Below are 13,803 nucleotides of genomic sequence, written 5' to 3'. Positions count from 1 at the left end.
TTCCCAGTTCCCTGGATCTAAATCATCAGGCATAAACCACGCCAAGCCTAGTTCTGCAGACAGAATGCAAACTACAGCAATCATAGGACCTGTCATCCTTGCTGATATGTAACGGGAACGGTCCACAACTAAATTTTTGGTAAATGTAAAATTATCCAGCTCCTCTTTTTTCCTCCTACATCTTTAGCCTTTCCCAGGTGATACTATTTAATGTTTTTGTTTGTTTGTTGTTTTTTTGTGAGGCGTAGTCTTGCTCTGTCACCCAGGCTGGAGTGCAGTGGTGTGATCTTTGCTCACTGCAACCACTCTGCCTTTCGGGTTCAAGTGATTCTCCTGCCTCAGCCTCCTGAGTAGCTGGGATTACAGACATTCGCCACCACGCCTGACTAAATTTTGTATTTTTCACCATGTTGGCCGGGCTGGTCTCAAACTCCTGATGTCCAGTGATCTGCCCGCCTCGGCCTCCCAAAGTACTGGGATTATATGAGTGAGCCACCACTCTGGGCCTATTTAATGTTTGGGTCTTATTTGGCGGTGGGGAGTGATGTTTTTTCTTTATATATTGCCATGTTCTAAGAATCTTTAGCCTGTAATGAACTTTTAATGTGGAGGTTGTCTTACAGGCACCTTTTATAGTTTGTCTTATAGGCAAATCTCTCTCTTTGCTGAGTGCTAAAACAGCTCTAAGTTACTTTCAAACCTGGGAGACAGACCAAGCCTCAGCTTCAGTCATGCACATAAAAGAACACTATGGAAGGAACATTTAACCTGGCATAAGTGAAGAGAAAAAAAAAATACTACTTCAAAAAGCAAGAATACTTGAAGGCAGTTTTAGTCACACGTACAAGAATCAGTCCCACAAAAAAAAGCAAATTATTATAGGATAGAATTTTACACAAATGGGACTTGTCTTTGGACTTTCCCATTGGGCTTTTTTTTTTTTTTTTTTTCTGAGATAGAGTCTCGCTCTTTCACCTAGGCCAGAGTACAGTGGCACAACCTTGGCTCACTACAACCTTCTCCTCCTGGGTTCAAGTGATTCTCCTGCCCTAGCCTCCCAAGTAGCTGGGATTACAAGTGCCCGCCACCACGCCTGGCTAATTTTTGCATTTTTAGTAGAGATGGGGTTTCACCATGTTGGCCAGGTTGGTCTCGAACTCCTGACCTCAGGTGATCCACTCGCCTCGGCCTCCCAAAGTGCTGGGATTATAGGCGTGAGCCACTGTGCCCTGCCCACATTGGGCTTTAGTGTCTAAAAGTACCAGATGAACTTCACTGTAATGTGGTTGGGCCTATATTCCAATCTATACTATTGAACCTGAGAATATTATAGGGAAATGCTATCATAACTTATAAGAAAAGCACAAAATCTCCTTTGCAGTACAGAATTTTAATCTATTAATTTCTACCCTAAACTGTATTTCATAAAGAAATCAAACTAAATTTGTAGAAATTTCAGAGAGATCTAGTATAGGCAAACATTTTCCTCTTAGTTTCTAAAAGCAAGGGTAAATCTACTAGCAGCCTTACTACTATTAAAAATATTACATGCAGTTAGTACACTCTATGTACATTCTGAGACAGTCATGTATTTAGCCATGGAAGTTTCAAATTAATGTAAAGCATTGACATTGTTGTCTTCATTCTCTATGTGACTAATTATTTTACCTGTTTTCTAGCACAGACTCAGTTTTGTCCAATTGAACAATTTGATTCCTACCTATCATATATGAAGCACTGTGTAGGCTGTGGGAGGGATTAAAAAAGAATTGGACATAGCTGGGCACAGTGGTGTGTGCCTATAGTCTCAGCTACTTGGGATGCTGAGTCAGAAGGATGGCTTGAGCCTGGGAGTTTGAGGCTGCAGTGAGCCATGATTGCACCACTGCACTCCAGCCTAAGCAACACAGTGAGATGCTGTCTCAAACCAAACAAAACAAAACATAGTAAAATAACAGAATATGTTACCTGGCCTTAGGACATGTGCACAAATAATATAAACCAGAATGTATGTTAATTAAGTATACGTTATGAGTCCAGAACTTATTTTTGGCTCAGGAAAGGAAATAATGAGACTCTATGAAAAAGGCAGGGCCGGGCGCAGTGGCTCACGCCTGTAATCCCAGCACTTTGGGAGGCCGAGGCGGGCGGATCACGAGGTCAGGAGATCGAGGCCATCCTGGCTAACACTGTGAAACCCCGTCTCTACTAAAAAATACTAAACAAAATTAGCCGGGTGTGGTGGCGGGCACCTGTAGTCCCAGCTACTCGGGAGGCTGAGGCAGGAGAATGCCGTGAACCCGGGAGGCGGAGCTTGTAGTAAGCAGAGATGGCGCCACTGCACTCCAGCCTGGGCGACAGAGCGAGACTCCGTCTCAAAAAAAAAAAAAAAAAAAAAAAAGGCAGTCTTTGAGTTAGGAAAGGGGAAAATGAGGATATCCTGAATATAGGGAACGGGGTGAGCAAAATCAAACAAATGGGAAAGTGTTGGGCATTTCCAATTTAGGAGTAGTGAGACATGTGGCTGGAAAGCAAGGCAGGAGCCAAATTACGGAAATAATGGATCATGCTAAGAAGTTAGGTAGCTAAAAAGGAGCCACTGAAAGACAGATAAATGACAACATTAGTGTTATGTTTTAGGATAATCACTCTGACTGCAGTCTCTAAGAGAAGCTGGAGGAGGCTAGAGGTAGGGAGACCAGTTAGGGAGCTACTCTAACAGTCAGATGAAGTGTGCCAAAGTCTGAATCCGGTGAGGAGCAGTCACAGTGGAAACAAGGACATGAATCCATAATCAACAAGAGTTATTGACTTGACTGCCTGTGGGGACCAGAGGAAAAAAACTGGGTATGTCAGTTTGGGAGACAACATGATGACTAGGTGATAGTAACCTTATGAAACAAGCTGGGAGAAGGAATTGGAAACATTTTGAGGGGAAAAATTAAGAAATCAACTCTGAAACACTGAAGTTAGAATCAAATGCCCTAGGTTTTGTTTCTAACTACACTTCCTGTATTGCATGGTCATTAATCTCTCTGGGCCTCAATTTCCTCAACTATGAAAAGTGTGTGCAAGTGGCTGGGGTGAGGGGAGGAGGAGGGCATGATTAGTTGTCTTAAGACCCTTTTGGCAGTTAAGATTCTATGAGCTGCCATGTTTGTAGTTCTGGGGCTCATCTTTGACAATCTAGCAGGCAGCTTGCAATGGGGATTTGGAAATCAGGAGCTAAGCAAAGAACCAGCAAATGAGCAGCAAAATTCCACTCTGGGCTTGTTAAATCACAAGGGTGGTACAACATACAAAATGGGCATGCAGTTTTCCACAAAGTATTAATTATTTTCTCTGTTTTTTCTTATGTATTTCTTATTTCTTTCCACCTTTTTCTCCCATGTTTTCCCACTTTTTTCTTACTTAGGCTTGAATAATTTTTCAGTTTTTCCCCTGATTAGCATTTCTTTCCCCATTTTCACTCTCCTCTAAATCACCTGTTCCCCTTCCATACACTTTTACTCTCAACACCCTGTACCCCAAGAAAAGCAGACTAGCTGAATCTTAATCCCTCATTTTATTAAATGTAATTGGAGTGCAAATTAAAAATGAGTCTGTAATTCTAATTTATATTATAGGTGGAAATCAGAATAATAACTGCTCTGCATAGTAGTAAAACAAATTTCTGGCTCTATTAAGCTCATCTGATTCACATTCACCCAGCTCCTGGGCAGTGCTAGTTAGGGACCATGATCTCAAATTCATCTCTCAAACCTCTCAGCAGTTTGCGAAAATTACATTTTTTTCTCCTTTCTGCATAACGTTTTGGGATAAAGTGGCACTTCAAATGCACTGTTTGTATGACAAGCTTAAGAATGAAATAGGGTCCACATTAAATTTGTCTCTCTGGATCTGGGTTAATTTCTCTTTCTCTCTCTCTCTTTCTTCTTCTTCTTCTTTTTTTTTTTTTTTTTTGAGACAGAGTCTTACTCTGTTGCCCAGGCTGGAGTACAGTGGCACGATCTCAACTCACTGCAACCTCTGCCTCCCAGGTTCAAGCAATTCTCCTGCCTCAGTCTCCTGAGTAGCTGGGACTACAGGTGCGTGCCACCATGCCCAGCTAATTTTTTTTTTTTTTGTATTTTTAGTAGAGATGGGGTTTCACTGTGTTAGCCAGGATGGTCTCAATCTCCTGACCTCATGATCCGCTCGCCTCAGCCTCCCAAATTGCTGGGATTATAGGCATGAGCCACTGCGCCCGGCCCCATTTCTCTACTTTCTGAACTTTAAGTTTTTGCCTTTCTAGGATTAATTTTCCTTTACTTTTTAAATTTTTTTTATAGTGAGCCCAAATTATAGGCTTATCTCTGGTTCTTTGATATTTTTTCAAAGAGACAAAGGATAGAGATTCAAGAAAAGAACAGAAGGGAGAATCACATTAAATATTGGGAGTTTCCTTCCCGCCCTTACCTATCTTTCTTTTCCATGTTCCTCTTAAATATTACAAACCAAATTCCTTGGAATCCTAAGCAGCCAGGTTTATTCTTTGTTTATAAAACCCAGGCTTAATAAAAAAGGAGGGAGCCCTCTAAAAGGGAACCCTGCTTGTGAAATTCAACAATAAGCTCCGTTGCAAAGATTTTTGATGTGGTGGTTAGGACATAATCTGAATTTAATATTCAAAATAAGTTCTTTCTCCTTCTGTGCCTTTTTTTTTTTTTCCTGCTTTTGACATTTTTTCTTTCTTTCTCACTTCCTCTCTATTGATCTCTTCTCTACTTTCCCTACTCTTTTTCTTTTTTCCCTCTGGTTCTCTCCCCTCATATCAAATCTCCTTCTAATTTCCTCAAACTTGTGCTTCATCTGTCTCCCCTTTTCTCAAGGGAATGAATGTGAGGAAAGAAAAGTAAAACAGAAAAAGATAAAGTTGGTGGAAAAACATGTAAGACAACCGAAAGGTAACTTTTTAATTATAAGTCTCTATAGGCATACATGATAGCTATGACACTGTCACACAAAAAAGTTGTTAATAACTGGGGTCTTTTAACATTAAATCTTATTCTACTGTAGTAACAATATAAGTGGAATGAAATGTTAGGGGTTTGTTGTGGTTTCTGCTCTATAATCTATCATGGGTCAAAAGATAACATCAGCACAGGGAAGAGGAGAGGGGGCTTCAGGTGAGGCACTGGAAGAGAATTATGTGTTGTGTTACCATAGTGATTCCTCTCATTTCTGTACTTCTTTGCAACCTTATCATGCTATTTCCCAACCTGCTTTTTAGATCAGCCAATACAATTAAGACCTCTTTTTTTCCATAGCAAAAGGATACGGATATTCATAGAGTGCCTGCAGGGCTGTCATGTACAGTTGTGTAGCTTGTACACACTATCCACGTTGTAGTTTATGTGCAATTCATAATCTGCACAGCTGTATGCAGTGGCCCTGGCCTACTGTATTCTAAGTTTCTTTGAAACACCAGCTCTGCAGTGTGTTGCTGAAGAATGAAACTTCTCTCAGCCATAATAACAATACCTGGTAGCACAGAAAGAGTTGAAGCAAATGCAATTTTAGGGCCATTGTGTCTTCTGTTGCCTCCTTCGTAAAGCTAATGCTGTGTGTGTGTGTGTGTGTGTACCAGGGCTGAGCTCACAGAATTGAAGGGGGGAGGTTGGTGGACCACAGTGTCCTAGGCAGTAACCCGTTCCCCATCCTGGCAGGGCCTTAGTGATGGAATCAAGGTGCCCACTCTTCTGTCCATCCTTCTGTCACTCTGCCACCAAAAAGCCAGCTTAGCACTTGAGCATTTTGTTTATTTACTTGTTTATTTTTTCTGTTTTTTTTTTTTTTTTGAGACAGAATCTTGCTCTGTCGCCCAGGCTGGAGTGCAGTGGTGCAGTCTCGACTCACTACTACAACCTTTGCCTCCTGGGTTCAAGTGATTCTCATGCCTTAGCCTCCCGAGTAGCTGGGACTCCACGCATATACCACCAGGCCCGGCTAACTTTTATATTTTTAGTAGAGACAGGGTTTCACCATGTTGGTCAGGCTGGTCTCAAACTCCTGACCTCAAGTGATCTGCCCGCCTTGGCCTCCCAAAGTGCTGGGATTAAAGGTGTAAGCCACCGTACCTGGCTGAGCATTTTGTTTGTTAACAGGGCCCCACCAAGATACACACTGTAGGTGAAAGGTAATGGACCAGAGGAGAACAACGTGGCTGAAAAACAACAAATGTCCACACTCAATAATCCCCTGGCCTCTACGTACATTTCCTGATCTGTACCTGTTCTTTTGTGACTTCTTTCCCCCTTAAGAATGCTCCTGCCAGGCACAGTGGCTCACACCTGTAATCCTAGCACTTTGGGAGGCCGAGGCGGGTGGATCGCAAGGTCAAGAGATCGAGACCATCCTGGCCAACATGGTGAAACCCCATCTCTACTAAAAATGCAAAAATTAGCCGGGCGTGGTGGTGCGTGCCTATAATCTCAGCTACTCGGGAGACTGAGGCAGGAGAATCGCTTGCACCCGGGAGGTGGAGATTGCAGTGAGCTGGGATTATGACACTGCACTCCAGCCTGGCAACAGAGTGAGACTCCATCTCAAACAAACAAACAAACAAACGAACCAACAAACAAACAAAACACGCTCCTAATATTCCCCTTAACTTGCTGTATGGTGTGGAGACAGTGATGGGTGGCATACAGGGTGACACATGCTGGCTCCTACATCCACCTAGACAGAGTCCAAAGTCCTGCCATCTTTCAATATAGTATGGAATTTAAACAGAGAAATTTCTTTCAAGATAACTCAATATTTTACAATGATTTCAATCCCTTGATGGATATATTCAGCAACAAAATTTCAAAAATTAGGGTCTCATTAAGACAGAGCTGCAAATGCAAAGAATGACAAAAAAATTATATATACCATACTTAAATTTTGACTTATTAAATTGAAAAGGTTGCTCCCAAATACTTATATTTTGAATAGCTGATATATGGGAAAAAGTAGATTTTTTTTTTTAATGGTAGAAAAAGGTAGTTACTAATACAGACTTCATATTGTTACAAATAATGTGAAAGATTTCATCTTATTACCACTGAAGTAATGTGAAAGTTATTTGGACTCTTATTTATTATAGCATATTATGATGTTTGTAGGTCTTATGACCAAATCTTAGGACTCAGTACAGCATAGATTAAGAACTTGCAAATAATTCAATAGCGGGTATAGAATTTTAATTTTATTTTTGGTTGTTTTAATTTTTGCTAGAAATTTAAAAGAGTAAAAGCCCATAATCTTAATCTTAACATCCTGAATGGATAAGTTTTTCCTTGGGTAGAAACAGCTTTTAAAAACAACAATTTTAAGAAATTAAGTTTCTTGGCCAAGTGCAGTGGCTCACGCCTGTAATCCCACCACGCTGGAAGGCCAAGGCAGGTGGATCACCTGAGGTTAGGAGTTTGAGACCAGCCTGACCAACATGGTGAAACCTTATCTCTACTAAAAAGGCAAAAATCAGCTGGGCATGGTGGCAGGCACCTGTAATCCCAGCTACTTGGGAGGATGAGGCACGAAAATTGTTTGAACCTGGGAGGCAGGGGTTTCAGTGAGCTGAGATTGTGCCACTGCACTCTAGCCTGGGTGACAGTGAAACTGTCTCAAAAAAAAAAAAAAAGAAATTAAGTTTAATAATGTTTTAATGGCTAGATTTAAAAAAATGAGAACTTATTCATCCAAAGGATCTTTATTTTTTATATCAAGAAAAGTTGTAGTATAAATATACTTTTATATGTTTCAATCATTTATTTTACCTGTATTTAGTTTCTCTTGTCTTATACTTAACAGTAATAACATTAAAAATATTCTGTATTTCAGACTTTTGAATTAAATGGACTTCTCCACCTTTTCTAAAAATCAGATACAAACTACTAAACTAAAAAGCAAACACAGCTCAGGAAAAGACAATCAGCGCAAGAGGAAAACCAAGCAGTGTCTTCTATGTGGCAGAAATAAAGCCTATTACTAATCATTAAGAATTCAAATCCATGTCAACCTAATTTCATAAAACTTAACTATTTTAATTGTGGATATCTATTTTAAAGGAAGCTAGAGGACTATGCAAAACTATAAGATTTTCAATTCATAAACTCAGTTTTTATCCATGGGGTTTCTTTTCTTTGGGATTGATGGAAAAAATTGTTATTCTCTTGGTTTCACTTTTCTCATTTGTACATTAGTCCAACACTGTTTTGTTTCTAACATTGGAGAATGTGGGGTCATTCAAGGTGGGGACAGTGTTCATTTCATCTTTTGTTCTAGCTGAGTACCTGGTGCTGAGAGACAGTATTTATTGAATCAGTGTGTCATTTTCAAACAGGTTAAAAAAAAATCCATGTACTTTTAAAAATAAAAAAGAAACTACAGACAGTCCCCATCAGAGAATGGTTTGACTTTTTAAAAGCCATCACTTATTTTCTAAAAGCTGCCAGTCATGCTACAACATGTTTTTTATCCATTATCTCACTTAATCTTCACAGTAATATGAGGGACACTATTATTTTTCCTTGTTTTACAGGTGGTGAAAGTGAAGCTTAGAGGTTAAAATTACTTGTCCAAGTCACACAGCTAGAAAATGGTGGAGATGGCCTCTGAACCCAAGAAACCCAACAGCCAAGCTAAATGCAAATTTGCGATTCACATTAGAACTCATGCTTTTAAATTCAGAATAAGTGTAGTTAGGTTTTTTAAAAGCTATAGAAATATATTTAACTCAAATTTCACACAAATAGTACTGGTTTTTCTACTGTGAACTGAGAATATGTCTTATCTCCATCTTTCCCTTCCTGTCCCACAGGCAACCCTCTAGAACTGTGCAGTCCCATACAGTGGCCAGTAGGCATATATGGCTATTGAGCACCTGCAGTGTAGCTAGTGTGACTGAGAAACTGAATTTTAGATTATTTTAAATAAATGTAAATTCTAATTTTAAAACTAGAACAGTGTAGAATATTTTTCCATTAAACGCAACTTTATTGTTTTGGTAAGGCTACATTTTTCACTTCAACTGTTGAAAATCTAGTGTCCAAATTGAGATATACTGTAAGTGTAAAATATACACCAGATTTGGAAGTCTTTGAGAGAAGAAGAATGTAAAATATTTAATACGTGTTATATTGATTATATGTTTAAATAATATTTGAATATATTGATTAAATAAAAATATTTAAGGATTACTTTCATCTGTTTCTTTTTACTTTTTTGATGTGCCTATTAAGCAATGTGTCACAAATTACATATATGAAAAAAAAAATGTGGCTCATGATAGATTTCCATCAGATAGCACTGCTCTAGAGAAAAACCATCTACCCAGTCTCTCGGCCCACAGTCTAGGGAATTCCTCCTCCTCTTCTCACTGCTGTTCCAAAGACAGAAATTTGTTTCCAACCTTCACAGTCAGGAATGAAAACAGAGATTCCACGAAACCGAGAGGAGACTAACGTTTTTAAGTTAGGTATATACATAAACCAACAGTTTCTAATTTGGAGATGGCTATATCATCATAGAAACTGTTTTCTTGATACAGATTGTCGGTAACTTTTACTTTTGTTCACTTGGGGGGAAAAAGATTATCTGATAAATTGATTCTTACAGGTAGAAAGCTATAACTATAAGTTATAGTTATAAGTTATAACTATAAGCTATAAGTTATAACTATAAGTTATAGCTTTCTATCTAGCAACATAATCCTTCAAAAGGCAACATACACTGTAGTTGGTGTACAACCACCTTGGAAAAGAGTTTGGAAAATTAAGTTAAGACATATGATCAGCTGGATGCGGTCGCTCATGCCTATAACCCCAGCACTTTGGGAGGCTGAGGCAGGAGGATTGCTTGGGCCCAGGAGTTTGAGACCAGCCTGGGTAACAAAGTAAGACCCTGTCTCTAAAAAAATTAGCCGAGTGTGATGGCCCATATCTATAGTCCCAGTTACTCAGGCGACTGAGGATGGAAGACTGCTTGAGCTCGGGAGGTCAAGGCTGCAGTGACCCATGATCATGCCACTATATTGCAACCCGGGTAACAGAGCAAGACCCTCTCTCAAAAAAAAGATATATGATCAAATTTCAAAAAACCTAAAAACACGTTCACAAGACACATATTCAAAATAAGACTCATACACAAATAGTCATAGTTTTGTTCATAACAGCAAAAAACTGGAAACACCCAAATGCCCATCAACAGGTGAATGACTAAACAAATTGTTGTATGGTCATACAGTGATACTACTTAGCAACAAAAAGAAACTTAACTATTAAATACAAAAGTTCTCCCTTATCCACAGTCATGCTTTCCACAGTTTTAGTTACCTGTGGTCAAAAAATATTAAATAGTTCCAGAAATAAATAATTCATAGGTTTTAAATTACATGCGATTCTAAGTAGCATGATGAAATCTCACACCATCCCACCTGCAACAGGGATCATCCCCTTGCAGCTATCCAGGTTGTATATGTTACCTGCCCCTTAGTCAGTAGCCTTCTCGATGATCAGATTGAAAAACAGTATGTACAGGGTTCTGTACCATCCAAGGTTTCAGGCATCCACGAGGGGTCTTGGAAGGTATCCCCTGAAGATGGGGAGTGGGTGGGCTACTGTAGATGCAACAATACATGGATGAACCTTAGAAACAGGTTGGGTACATGCTATATAATTCCATTTATATGAAGATTTAGGAGACAAAACTAATTTATAAATACAAATCAGATTGGTGGTTGCCTGGGGCTGTGGGTAGCCAGGAGGATATTGACTGCAAAGTAGTTTGAGGAAACTTTTTAAGGTGATGAAAATGTCCTTTTTTTTTCTTTCTTTTTTTTTTTTTTTTGAGACAGGATCTTGTTCTGAAGTGCAGTAGTGGCACTGTAACCTCATCCTCTTGGGCTCAAGTGACCTTCCAACCTCAGTCTCCGAAGTAGCTTGAACTACAGGCATACACCACCATATGCAGCTAATTTTTAAATTTTTCTGTAGAGACAGGGTCTTGCTGTGTGGCCCAGAGCTGGTCTCAACCCCCTGTCCTCTAGTGATTTTCTCACCTTAGCCTCTCAAAGTTCAGGGATTACAGGCCTGAGCCACTGGGTCCAGCCTGATGTAAATATTCTATCTCCTGATTGCAGCGGTGGTTACATTAGTGTGTACATTTATCCAACTAAATACTTTAAAATAGGTGCCTTTTATTTGCATATAAATTATACATCAATAGGCCGAGTTTAGTGGCTCGCACCTGCAATCCCAGCACTTTGAGAGGCTGAGGCGGGTGAATCACTTGAGGCTGGAGTTAGAGACCAGCCTGGCCAACATGGTGAAACCCCGCTTCTACTAAAAATACAAAAAAATTAACCGGGCCTGGTGGCCGGCAGCTGTAATCCCAGCTACTAGGGAGGCTGAGGTAGGAGAATTGCTTGAACCTGGGAGGCAGAGGTTGCATTGAGCTGAGATCATGCACTCCAGCCTGGGTGACAGAGTGAGACTCTGTCTCCAAAAAAAGTAAAATAAAATAAAAATGTGTTGGTGGAATGGGAGACACGGAAACAGCACAGTGGATCCCTTTTAGGGCTCTTGGAGAAAATAGATAACTATTTTCTTTTTTTTCCGGAATAATTTTAGGAGAATTTTAAAAGCCATATTTGGAAATATAAATGGTTTTAAATTTGTAGCTGTGTAAATCTGTAGCTGGTGCCAGGACCTGACTAAGTATTTAGACTGAAAGCTTTCAGGCCTCATGGCCTCTGGGTAACACTTCAAGCAAATGCAGGAAGGCAGAACAGCAAACAAGTCTCCCAAGCCTTGTTATCTCAGCTCAGGGCACTGGAGAGCTGAGAACAATTTGGCAACAGGCATAAAAATGCACTGATTTTTTTCCTTTTAAGTTTAGACTGAATATAGGCTATGAATACACCTAGGATCTTGGTAAAATGTGACAATTCACTTTAATGAAGAAAACGGAGCGATTTCAAAGGGTGTTCAGCACTTTAGTCAACATTTCATAAGTTCTCATCTAAAATATACACAGAATAGTAGAATTAGAGATAAATGAGATTTTGTGATACATAATTACATGCAAATGTAATTTCTCCCTTGCTGCAGGTCAGGGAGCCAGAAGCAGCTTAGCTGGGTGGCTCTGACGCCAGCTTAGCAGAGTGTCTGCTGGGATTGCAGTCACCTGAAGGCATGACTGGTACTAAAGGAGTCTAACATGTCTGTTAGCTAGTGGTCTCTGTTCCTTGTCATTTGGCCTTGTTCCTTGTCATAAGACTTGGCCTCTGTTTCTTGTCATAAGGAACAGCTAGTTTTCCCCCAGGGCAAATGATCTAAGAATGTGACAGCTGGCTTCCCCCAGGGCAAATGACTTAAGAGAGGGAGCAACAAAGACAGAAACCATAGGGCTGTTTTATGACCTAGTCTCCAAAACCACACACCACCACTGCCACCTTATTGTTTAGAAGCAAGTCCCTAAGTCCAATCTGTACCCAAAGGAAGGGGAATAGGCTCCATCCCTTGAAGGGAGGAGAATAAAGCATTTGTAGACATATATATATATGTATTTTTTGAGACGGAGTCTTGCTCTGTCCCCCAGGCTGGAGTGCAGCGGCACAATCTTGGCTCACTGCAAGCTCCACCTCCCGGGTTCACACCATTCTTCTGCCTCAGCCTCCTGAGTAGCTGGGACTACAGGCACCTGCCACCATGCCTGGCTAATATTTTTGTATTTTTAGTAGAGACGGGGTTTCACCGTGTTAGCCAGGATGGTCTCGATCTCCTGACCTCATGATCTGCCCACCTCAGCCTCCCAAAGTGCTGGGATTACAGGCATGAGCCACCATGCCTGGCTGTAGACATATTTTTAAAACTACCAAATAATCTAATGTGTGATAAGTACTATAGACACAAATTAGCATGTTAAGTTTTTTTTTTTTTTAAAGACACAGTCTCACCTTGTCACCCAGGCTGGAGTGCAGTGGTGCAATCTCAGCTCACTGCAATCTCCGCCTCCCAGGTTCAAGTGATTCTCCTACCTCAGCCTCCCAAGTAGCTGGGACCACAGGCGTGCGCCACCACACCCAGCTAAATTTTGTATTTTTTGTAGAGACAGGGTTTTACCATGTTGCCCAGGCTGGTCAAGAACTCATGAGTTCAGGCAATCCGCCCGCCTTGGCTTCCCAACGCACTAGGCATGAATACACCTAGGATCTTGGTAAAATGTGAGAATTCACTTTAATGAAGAAAATGGAGCAATTTCAAAGGGTGTTCGGCACTTTAATCAACATTTCATAAGTTCTGTGTATATAAAATATACACAGAAGGACAAGCTCTTTTAACAGTAGAATTAGAGATAAATGAGATCTGGTGGAAGACCAATACCTATTCCAATTCTGCCATAGTATATCACATGAGAAAGTAGGGCTTTTCTGTGAGAAAGAAATTTGCAGAGCCTCAGATATCTGCTTCTACTGACAGGTTTTACAAGTTTCTAGTTAGCACTACCTCCTATATCTGATCTGTAATTTCCATCTGAAACTCCCTTCCTCTGGCTGACTTCTCCCAGTCTGTCTCATGACAGGTGGGAAGAAACCTAGTGCAACAATCCAGGCAAAAGATGATGATGGCCTGGAGTAGGGTGGTGGCAGTGGGGATGGGGAGAAGTGGTTAGATTCTGGATATATTTTGAAGGTAGATAAACAGGATTTCCTGACGGGTTGAATGTGCCATGTGAAAGAACACCTGAATAACTGGAAACTGCGTCAAAATCAATAGT

At 40.4% G+C, this 13,803-nt stretch overlaps 1 protein-coding gene across 1 annotated transcript in view; it reads left to right on the top strand.

The window, feature by feature from the left end:
* The window catches only part of FAM71D (family with sequence similarity 71, member D), a 38,410-nt gene extending 33,532 nt beyond the window's left edge, over positions 1–4,878 (top strand). Inside the window, exon 9 of the mRNA XM_011949719.1 lies at positions 4,797–4,878. Within this exon, the coding sequence (XP_011805109.1) occupies positions 4,797–4,878 (82 nt within the window). The remainder of the gene's footprint in view (positions 1–4,796) is intronic.
* The last annotated feature ends 8,925 nt before the right edge of the window (positions 4,879–13,803 follow it).

This window comes from Colobus angolensis, unplaced genomic scaffold (assembly GCF_000951035.1).
Source record: "Colobus angolensis palliatus isolate OR3802 unplaced genomic scaffold, Cang.pa_1.0 Scaffold3, whole genome shotgun sequence".
NCBI lineage: Eukaryota > Metazoa > Chordata > Mammalia > Primates > Cercopithecidae > Colobus > Colobus angolensis.
Note: the sequence above shows the minus strand (reverse complement) of the source record. Positions and strands in the feature narration are given on the sequence as shown.